The sequence below is a fragment of the Asparagus officinalis genome, chromosome 6 (assembly GCF_001876935.1).
Source record: "Asparagus officinalis chromosome 6, Aspof.V1, whole genome shotgun sequence".
Taxonomy (NCBI): domain Eukaryota; kingdom Viridiplantae; phylum Streptophyta; class Magnoliopsida; order Asparagales; family Asparagaceae; genus Asparagus; species Asparagus officinalis.
The window spans coordinates 19,977,868-19,989,581 of record NC_033799.1 but is presented as its reverse complement, the minus strand read 5'-3'; the positions used below and the strand labels follow the sequence as shown (position 1 = coordinate 19,989,581).

The 11,714-nt window shown below is 38.7% G+C and overlaps 1 protein-coding gene across 1 annotated transcript; it reads left to right on the top strand.

Moving 5' to 3' along the window:
• On the top strand, nucleotides 6,539–7,678 carry LOC109845856. The gene has a single exon (XM_020415112.1). It carries the CDS (start codon nucleotides 6,539–6,541, stop codon nucleotides 7,676–7,678), a length of 1,140 nt encoding a protein of 379 aa, XP_020270701.1.

Below are 11,714 nucleotides of genomic sequence, written 5' to 3'. Positions count from 1 at the left end.
AGGAGGAAAGCATATCAGCCAAGGAGGCACTCGTCGTGCGTCTACACAAAAGGCATCGCGACATGTTGGCCCAGTTGGACCCCTACAATGACGCCGCTTTTTCTTGGACACCGGGTCCCTTCAAGGAGAGGAGGACTTGAAGAAGCTCCAGGCTGATAATGTGAGGGTACTTCGCACCGCAAATGAGGAGGTGAAGGCTCTTCATGCTCTCTGACAGGAAGAGGAGGACGCCGAAGCCGCTCTTGACAACCTTCGACAGAGAGAAGAGGAGAAGGTCAAGGCTCAGCAGGCAAAGAAGCTTGCGGCTGTTAGGGCTGAGATAGCTTCTTTTAGTCTGTCAAAGCTAATTTAGGATGTTCATGTTTTGTTGTGGTTTTGGTTGATGTTTGTTATGTCTTTGTTCAAAACATGTTGCACTAAAACTCTGCCTGGAATGGCTTTTTATGCTTGTGGTTATTTATTGCTTTGCGTATATAGCTTTTCCTTCATTTTCTGTGTTGATCTATGCTTAGGAATTTTAGCAAATCTTTGGCAGTCAATGAATTTGGCTCGCCTTTACTGACTGCTATTTGAGTCTGGCTAGCCATACAGTTTCCCACCGCGGTGAGTTGTCAAGGAGTTTCACTTAGGCTTCATGCTAAGATTTCTCCTTTATCCATGGCTATCTGAAGCATAAGGTTAGGTTAACTCTGACCGTCCAGTCACCGTTATGTTGGACAATTTAGTTCAAAACAACCAATCACCTATGCAAGTGGTCGGGATGGGGTCCGAGTCACGACTTATAACTTGGTAGGTCGCTATCGATGATAACATCACTCGGGGGGAATAACGGTGTGGAGATAATCAAATCGTTTAGGGAAGTAGGAGGATGACGATTGATTGTTGTAGGAGCCATCGCATGGTGAGCTGCTACCCATCGATTGTTCTAAGAAAATATTAGAACATTCGGAACAGGTCAGGTTATTCAGGGATGTATGAGTGTGATGATCGACCGGAGTAGCAACACATCGCATGGTAGGTTACTACTTGGGCAGTGACATTCGTGGGAATGACGGGGCCGGCTATCAGAGGTGACCATTAACAGATAGAATCTTGCTTTGATCGGAGCAACTATGAAGACCTATCATCCTATGGGAGAGGATTATAAGTTGATATCGTCAGAGGTTATGGTTAACATAACGGGAGTGGTACCATCATTCTATTGGAGAGGATCGACGAGGGAAATTTAGGGGAAACTATCAGAGGTGAATAGTTAACTTGATAGTTTTAAGAGATTCATTGTCTAGTTGAATGAGACTGATGGGGAGATGACTATCAGGTGTGGAAATTAACTTGATAGTTGGCTTTGGTCTTGACTGTAGGAAGGTTTGACTGAGTCGGGGTTTGGGTTATCCCTAAGAATACTATATGTAGTATCTTCTAGGGGTTTCCCGTAAGAAGCGGCTCATACTCGTGTATATGTCAGAGTGTATGAGATATGAACAGTTTAGCCTCGTGTACCAGTTGGAGCATAAGAGAGAAGTTTAGACTCATGCACCTGTGGGAGTTGAAGGAGGACTAAGGGTAGTACTTCTTCAGGAATTTACCGTTGATAGGCATCATGATCTTATCGCCATTTGGTTTGACGAGGCGATAAGCTCCATTCGAATAGACTATCTCTATTACGAACGGTCCTTCCCATTTGGGTTGGAATTTGCCTTTCTTTTTGGAGGTGAGGATCATTGGTCGTCGAACGGCAATGACCAACTCTTCTTCCTTGAAGGATTAGCGTTTGACTTTCTGGTCGAAAGCCTTGGCCATCGGGGGGGGGTGATTAGGGTCTTATGCTAATCTAATCCGATTTTATGCCAATTAAAATTAATTAACAAATATATCCTAGCAACTAGTATAAGTATATGTAACAAGATAACTATGATTGGATATGAAACTAACACAAAGGTGAAACAAGATATAAACAAGATAAATAAGATAGTGGGCCATATAAACAATGAGCATGACAAAGGCGATATAATGATAAACACAAAAATAAGTGCGCCAATGCAATCACAAACAAATGATATGTTCACGAGGTTCGGTCCCCACGACCTACGTCCCCGCTCCTCACCTAGAGGAGATCTCCACTATCACACCGGGTTTTCTATGCTTACCCAAAAAACATTTACACCTCACAATACGGTTTTCTAGCTAACCAAAAACTTTACAATCTACACTTACAATATAACTACACTAACTACCACGTCAAATGTTGGTCTCTAGCCCATGTCTCCCTCAAGTGTTAGGAATTATAACCTCTCTCTAGGTATTACCACCTACCCCACTCCTCTTGGGACGACCCTGTCTCTCACTCACACTCCTCTCAGTGTACTAGTGTAATACAAAGTGAACCTCATAATTAAGCTTATAAATAAAATGATTGTTCTCTAAGGAAGGTGAGAACTCAATTAAGTACAACTCAAGGTTATAATCTCTCACAACCCCAAAATACTATGTATGCAAATACTATAAGCTCAAGTGGGTGTGTGTAACAATGAGTATAAATCAAAATAAATCTAAACTCAAATAAATTCTAGCTTATGGATATGAAAATCAAGCAATATAAAACGCTAGATAAGAGTTTAGAAAAACTTCTCTATGATGACAAGAGAGAGAAGGAGAAAAGTTGAATGCTCAAACACTAATGGATGATCTCCTCTAGCTCTTGTGAAAATTTCTTCACAAACTTGAAACTTGAAACAAACTTGAAACCCTTAAACAAACATGTTAAAACACTTTGAAACTTTTCTCTTAAACATCCATAAGAAACAATAAAAGTTGAGGGCTTTTTATAGCCTCTTAAGACAGCCAAAAACACCCCAAAACAAAAACTAGCAGTTTCTAGCCGTTACTAGCCGTTATAGGGTGAAAAGACTAAAATACCCCAAAATCCAGCATTCTGAAAATTTACGTATCTGGCTTTGTAAAATTAATTAAAAATAGTAAATCAACTCTAAAAATTATAAAACTTTTAGGAAAATATATAAACATGTAGAAAGACATTTTAGAGAAAGAATTTCGTAAATTTCACTTCCCATTTATGATAAATAATTATTTTAACACGGATATACAGTTTTTGAAATCTGCTGACATACACGATTTCGTAAAATCAATTGGGTACAGTAAAACAACTCAAAAAATCATAAAATTTTGAGAAACATTTTCAAACATGTATACAAACATGTCAGAAAAGAATTTATGAAATATCACTTCCCAATTGATAGAAATAAATATTTGAACATAGATATTATAGTTCTGAAAACTGCTGAAACACTTGGTTTTGTAAAATCAATTTATCATAGTAAACCAACTCCAAAAATGATAAAACTTTAGGAAATGTTTATAAACATGATAATAAATATGTTAGAAAAAATTTTCTCAAATTGAATTTCTATTTATGAAAACTCATGTATTTTGCATGTATGTCCAAAACATGAAAATGTGATATACATGAAATTTGATGTTTTGTCGTAAACAATGTTTTGAAACCCTATGAAATGATTTTATAGACTTAATGAAATATGTATATAATGATTGTTAAGTACATAAACCAATAAGTTAATATTTTTCAAATACAATAGAATATGAACCCAGTGAATGTGTATATAAATATATATTTGTTTCATATATACAAAACTAAACCAAAACGACTTTACCATATGAAACCAAACATGTATATATATAAATATGTATTTGTTTCATATTTAAACTTGAAAGCCAAAACCAAAACTTGTGTATATATATACATAACTATATATATAAAAACCAAATACGTGTGTGTATATATGATTGAGCTTAAAGTACTTAACACACAAGCATATAAAACCTAAACTATTTACCCAAGCAATCTTGATTTTCAATATAGCTTGACTTGGTACACTTGTGGAAGAAGCTTAAACTTGTATCTTTAACTTGAATGCATTGCTTCACTCCACAATTCTGCCAACCTCTATTGGATATGATCGTGAATGTGCAATTCCATCCATCCTCCAACATATTGTTTGTCTACAATAAATAGATAAATTCAAATACTAGACAAACAATATTAGTCATAAATTATTTGTTAAACATCATTAAAATAAGAAGGCCAACACATCCGGGTTTGGTAGAATTCAATGCGTTACTGAGCTTCAAGCTGCTTCTCATCTAGCGCTTCGAGTTCCATGAGACGCTACCGATGATTATCCTCAATCGTCCGACACGGAGGGATGGAATCTGAATCTCCAAAGGTAATACGGCCTCGCAGCCATATACCAATGAGTAAGGCGTGGTGCCGGTTGGTGTGCGAACCGTCGTGCGATACGCCCATAAACTTTCGCCAAGCTTCTCGTTCCAGTCGCATTTGCTATTGGAGCTCAGCTTGGTTAGGATCACTACAACAAATTGCATCCCGACGCTAATTCCCGACGCGTGGTTAAATACGTCGCCAAAAAGTATGTTTTTCCCAATGTTTTTAGTTAGCATCGGCAAAAAATATATTTTTCCCGACATTTATAATTAGCGTCGCTAAAAGTGTATATTATTAGCGACGTTTTAACTTAGCGTCGGTAAAAGTTATGGATTTCCCGACGTTTTTTTATTTTTGTCGGCAAAAGTATAGCTTTTTAGCGACGTTTTAGGATTAGTGTCGCTAATAATATGCATTTATAGTGAAGTATTAGGCTAACGTCGTTAAAAGTGTTCTTTTCCTGACGTATCTATTTGGTGTCGCTAAAAGTTGTATTTTTTGCGACGCTTCTTTATTTATCCGCATGGCCAACCCGCCCCCCCCGACGACATTTTCCCCACCTCGTTCAAGGGGGGGGGGGGGAAGTTCCCCGCTTTTATTTTCACGAAGACCCCCACCCCGCTCTCTCGCTTCATCATAAAATCGCCCCCAAACCTTCTTCTCTGAAGTTCGCCGCCTTCGGTCGAACCTAAACAGGGCCAGCCATTGTCGGAGATCTCCGCCTCCGTCGAAGTTCACCGCTACCTCCGTCGGATCTCGCCGCCTCTCATCCTCCTCCTCCTGCTCAACGAGGAGGATCGTGAGATCGAGCTCGAGGACCATGGAAGGAAGAGCCAAAACCGCTACCACCGCTCTCTCTCTCTCATCAGAAAACCGCCCCCAAACCCGTGCTTCTTCTCTGAAGTTCGCCGCCTTCGTCGAAGCTTACCGCCGCCATCGTTAGAGATCTCCGCCTCCGTCGAAGTTCACCGCCACCTCCGTCGGATCTCGCCGCCTCTCCTTTTCCTCCTCCTCCTCGTGCTCAACGAGGAGGATCGTGAGATCGAGCTCCAGGACCGTGAAAGGTACTAAATTTGCCCTAATTTTTTGGGTATCTTAGTAGTTTTCATACTCCGGTGTTTGTCGGTGCCCCCAAATCCCCCGTCGGAGTTTTTATTTTTGAGAGTACTTCTTATTTGGTATACTAGAATTTCAAATACTTCTAATATCTGGGTACTTTACATGAAGAGTATCAACTGCTCAGAATAAAGGGGCAACTTTGAAAGCCTGATTAAATTTATTGTATAAGAAATTTTGTTTTAGAAGATAGAAGCAATTTACAATTTGTCTTTGATAGAAGCAGTTCACAGTTTGACATGAAGGCTAATGAAATTTATAGTCCTTCGAACTCACGCCTAAAGTATACATAGATAGAAGCAATTACAATACATAGATAGAAGCAAAATTTCTTCAGCTTGATTAAATTTACAGTTTGTCTTTGATTAAATTTATTGTATAAGAAATTTTGTTTTAGAAGATAGTAGCAATTTACAGTTTGTCTTTGATATATAGAAGCAGTTCACAGTTTGACATGAAGGCTAATGAAATTTATAGTCCTTCGAACTCACGCCTAAACTATACATAGATAGAAGCAATTACAATACATAGATAGAAGCAAAATTTCTAGCGGACCAGTCATTAACAAGATTTGTGGTCATATATATATATATAAACAGAGAACCAACCAACTTGAATTTCTTCAGCTTACAGGTGCAGGGTCTGCTTTAGTGTGTACTTGCCTGGTACGCAATTATGCCATTTTTTAGATGGATTTGGTCGTATGTAGATTAATCTGCATGCAACTACAGCAATAATTGAGAATTGATCAGCTAACTGTTAGTTCTGCGGTGGCAGTTAACCTTACTACTAATTTGCTTGCTATCCTCTAGACTCTATAGTCCGCATATGCGAGAATTAGTCATCACCATTCCTGACTAGTATTAAATTGCTGAGGTGAGGACTGAGAGTTAATTATCCATGCCAGCTACGTGTATGAAATTAAGTATCGCCTTAATTGACTTAGATGAGTTACAGGCGATGCATAAAATTAGCTAACCGTCGACGAGTCAATCCCTCTGTTGCCTTGAGTTACCACTTGAAGTAATTTTTTGAGAGAATAAGACTGAATGAAAGGTTATCGATTTTTTATTTGTTATTGCATATTCATTTGAGATGCTACTTTTTATTTTATGATAATAAATTAATATGATTTTATATTCACACCATTTGTAATCAGGTATGGATAAGAGTTGGATGACACTGATTAGGGATAGATTAAGTCTGCAGTATCGGGCCGGAGTTGATGCTTTTATTGAATTTGCAAAAGTAAATGCAGGCGGACGTAGCACGATTCGGTGTCCGTGCAACAAATGCATGAATCTTGATTGGCATGAATTTGGTATTATGCAAGATCATTTGGTTAGATATGGGATTATGGTATCCTATAAGATTTGGTTACACCATGGAGAATTGCCTGATAATCAACATGGTGATTCCAGTGATGACAGGGATGAGAGCGATGACGGTAACAGAGATGAGTATCCAGAATTATTAGAAGACCATTGCAGAGGAACTTATATGGATGATGATGATGTAGAGATGAATCATGATGTTCAAAACTTCAAAAAATTACTGGAAGCTTCCCAGCGTGAAATGTATCCTGGTTGCAAAAAGTTCACTTTGTTGGCATTTGCTGTCAAGATGCTTCATGTGAAAGTTGAGAATAGATGGAGTAATAAGTCATTCGACATGATTATACAGATATTTAGGGACTTATTACCAGAGGGTCATTTGGTTCTAGGGTCAATTTATGAAACAAAGAAGTTGTTGCGTGATCTGGGCATGGGATATGAGCATATCGATGCATGCCAACATGATTGTGTACTGTTTTGGAAGGAGAACTCACACCTAATAAAGTGTCCTGCATGTGGGGAGTCTAGGTACAAGTTCATTAGTGGAAATGGTATGAAGATCCCTCGTAAGGTGTTGCGTTACTTTCTGTTAACTCCGAGGTTGCGGAGGCTGTACATGTCCAGGAAAACGGCCACAGAGATGAGATGGTATAGGGATAAATGTGTAGATGACGGGATTGTGAGACATCCAGCTGACACTGAGGAGTGGAAGGAATTTGATCTTATTCGACCTGAGTTTGCACAAGAGATCCGCAATGTAAGGCTGGGACTGGCTAGTGATGGGTTCAACCCTTTTGGGAACATGAGCAATGCCTATAGTATGTGGCCAGTCATACTTATGCCTTACAACTTGCCACCCTGGTTGTGTATGAAAGAATCTTTTTTCATGATGTCCTTACTTATTCCTGGACCACATGCACCAGGGAACGACATTGATGTTTTCTTGAGGCCTTTGTCGACGAGTTGAAGGAGTTGTGGGACAATGGGGTAGTAACTTATGATGCCTCCAAAAAACAGATCTTTTGAAGGAGTTGTGGGACAATGGGGTAGTAACTTATGATGCCTCCAAAAAACAGATCTTTCGGATGCATGCGGCTATATTGTGGACCATTAATGACTTTCCTGCATATGGTAACTTGTCTGGGTAGAGCACAAAAGGCTATTTGGCTTGTCCACCTTGCAATGATGATCCATTATCGCATCGATTGAGGAGTAAGATTGGATACTTCGGTCATCGAGTTTACTTGCCTAGGAATCACACTATGAGAAGGAGTAAGGACTTTAACGGTAGGACTGAACATCACATGAAATCTTTGGATTTACCCGTGGAAAAGATACTTGAGAAGTTGGATCAATTACCAAATGTTAATTTTGGAAATCATCCTTTAAAGAGGAAAAGACCCTATGAATCCATCGCCCTAAATTGGAGAAAGAAAAGTATCTTTTTTGAGCTACCGTATTGGAAAGATCTGAAGGTGCGGCACACTTTGGATCCCATGCATATTGAAAAGAATATATGTGAGGCAATCATTGGGACAATATTGGGTATAGACGGGAAGAATAAGGACACGAATAAAGCTCGCCTCGATTTGGAAGACATGGATATAAGGTCAAAATTACATTTAGAGAAACAACCAGATGGATCCATTCGCAAGCTAATTGTAGCCTACACACTATCCCTAGAAGAGAGAGAGGGTTTTTGTGCATTATTAGCATCGATTAAGTATCCTGATGGGTATGCAGCAAATCTGTCGAGGTGCATGAGCACTAGAGGCGGCAAATTGACGGGTCTGAAGAGCAATGATTATCATGTCCTTCTACAACATCTTCTGCCAATTGGGATGCACGGATATGTTAACAAGGAAATTGGTACAACACTTTTTGAGTTGGGAAGCTTCTTTCAGGACCTTTGTTCTAAAACATTGAGGCACAGTAACTTGGAAAAGTTAGAGGAACGCATTGTCCTCATACTTTGTAAACTGAAGAGGATTTTTCCACCGGCCTTTTCGATGTGATGGTCCATTTGGCTATTCACTTGCCATGTGAAGTCATGCTTGCTGGCCCTGTGCAATATCAGTGGATGTATCCAATCGAAAGGTAGATATTATAGGACCACATAAGTAATTAGTTTCATATTTGTGCAACTGTATTACATATAAATCTTATTTTATTTTATGGTTCCTTTGAAGGTTTCTTGGAACACTAAAGGGGTACGTTACCAATCGAGCTAGGCTAGAAGGTTCAATTGTAGAGGCTTACATTGCTAAAGAGTGTCTTACTTTTTGTTCAATGTATCTGAAAGGAGTTGTTCGAGAAGAATGAAATGTTGATTGTGGTATACTTGGTCCTGGATTGTTGGTTTTCACACAAAGTGCTCGTCCCTTCGGACTAATCACAAGAGCTCCAGATGTGTCTTAGAAAGATTTGGATATGGCACAGTGGTTTGTGTTGTATAATAGCCCCGAATTGGAGCCGTTTTTAGAGTATGTATTAAGTTTTTAAGTTTGAATCAGTTGTATAGTTTTACCAACCAATTGATTAACACCTCATCGTGCAGGGAACACAAGGCTACGATCCAAAATTCTAGAGGACATGATATTACTCAGATACAACAAAAAGAATTTTCAAAATGGTTCAAACAACATGTAAGTTACATGAAATACACATAAGTTATTTTATAAATTAAAATTAAATTAACATTATTGAATACCTAATGCACTTGTAACATGTTTATGTAGATAAATCATTTGCGAACTATCGGGTCACCAAGGGCAACTGATGAATTATGGTCATTAGCAAATGGTCCAGATATATTAGTTCATCTCTATGAAGGGTGCATTTGTAATGGCGTTCGGTTCCACACTAAAGATCGCGACAACCATCGTAAGAGTCAAAATAGTGGTTTGGTTGTGGAAGGGGATCACGATGGAAAAACAATTGACTTTTACGGTTACTTATGCAAAGTCTGGGAGCTGAAATATTTGCATGGGGGTAAGGTTGTTCTGTTCCAATGTGAGTACCAGTATCGATGTTAGGGGTCGTTGGTATCAAAATGATGCACATATCACAAGTATCGATGTTAGGGGTCGTTGGTATCAAAATGATCCATTTGTGCTACCAGAGCATGTGAAGCAAGTATTTTACATTGATGATACCAAATTGGGTGCTCATTGGAAAGTCGTAGAATGGGTCCAGCAAAGGAGTGTGTGGGATGTACTGGAACAAGTCCATGATGATATGCTTAACGATGCATTTCAACAAGTTGAATCCACTGTCGTTGTTCCAATTCTCATCGAGCCTACTATAAATTATCCTTATTATAGGGATGATATTGGTCCCGTTATCATTCACAATGCTGACCTAAATACGGAGTATGGAGTTGACAATGATCAGACAATGGAAGAGTATGGCGATGATGAAGAAGATAATCTGGATAATCAGTCTGACTTAGATGGAAGAGTATGGCGATGATGAAGAAGATAATCTGGATAATCAGTCTGACTTAGATATAGACCCTGATATGGATTATGATGTGTAGTATATGTTTTTGTTTCGTAAATGAACAAATATCAAGAAATAATATTGTTTGAACGCAACATAATTACATTCTATCAGTTAGATCTAAAAGTTTAATGTTACAACTTGGCGTAATTTATATTTTCTAACATGTAATTTTTTTCATAGTTATCAAATATGCACAGTGGAAAAAAATTATGGGTCAAACCGGGCTCTACACCAAAAATGGCAGAAATATATGAGGCAAGAAGGAGGAAAACAATAGATGAGAATATAGAGAGAATGAGAGCTTTGGGAATATCACCACTTTCACAAACAATTTCCAGGACGTTGCCAATGCATGAGAGGAAAAGTAAAGGCAATAAAAAAAAGGTTTGTGAGGATGATGATGATTACCAACCGCCTATGGATGATAAATTGGTTAGCTCATCGAGTGAAGATGACAATGATGATTTAGAAGAGATAATATCTATTTGTGTATTGTCATTAATTGTTACTTGTAATTACTTATCCTTGCCATTACTTATTATTATTTGTTATTAATTTCTTTTCATTATGTGTACTAATAATTCATTTTACTCAATTATAACAAGTAGCACGTATGGCTCCAGGACGCAGGTCCAAAAATGTCATACCATCAACTTCTGTGCCCAAGTTTGTGCCCGAGAGGAGGATCTTGGTTGCTTCGAACCAGCCACCCTAGCGTACCTGTAGCGAGCTGCCCCACCCCGAGCCATCATCCATTGCCCAGCCCGACCAACTAGAAAGCCCTCAAACGATCGGGAGCAGCGTAGGTAATGTTAGATTATCTACCCGTCATAATTTAAGTGTTATTCAATTATTGAAAATTTAAAGTATTATCAATAAATATTATTGCTATATGTTTCTGGCGATGCTCCAAGTTTTTGAGGACTTCTTAGTGGAGCACACTCCTTTGATATAAAGTAAATATATTTTTATACAACTTGTTGAGGGTTGCTGCGAGTCAGGTGAGAAAGTTGAGGTTTTTAGGGTTTTTGGGTGTAATTGTTGTAGAACTATGAAGTGTTAGGGTTGCGATATTTATCATGAGTTTTGATTTTTGGTTTAAAATAGTAGGTGTTGTACTCTTATGTTGGTCATAAGCTAGACAATTTTATTCTTACAGGTATTGTTTTCTTTGTCTTTTTCTTGAACTTATACATGGATCACATTTAAAGTTTGTTTTCATTTCTTTATGATGTAATCGTGTTTTTGTAGGATCGGTACCATCGGCCCGTATAAATGTACGCGGTGCAACACGAGGGAAGGGGATAGAGAGATTGGTGAGACAATTGGGTCGTGCAATTCCAGTTCCGATCCCTTCCTCGAGTGGAGCACCGGAGGGGGAGCATGCGACATCCCTCGCGAATGAGATTGGGAAGGAGATCCGATCATCTGCACTGGTTCGCAATTGTGGTTGGGACAATATTGATGCTGGGAGTCGAGAGGCGATCATTATGAGAGTT

Bases quoted from the DNA above. Each gene is read 5' to 3' on its own strand.
- LOC109845856 (XM_020415112.1), top strand. From the start codon at position 6,539: ATGGATAAGAGTTGGATGACACTGATTAGGGATAGATTAAGTCTGCAG.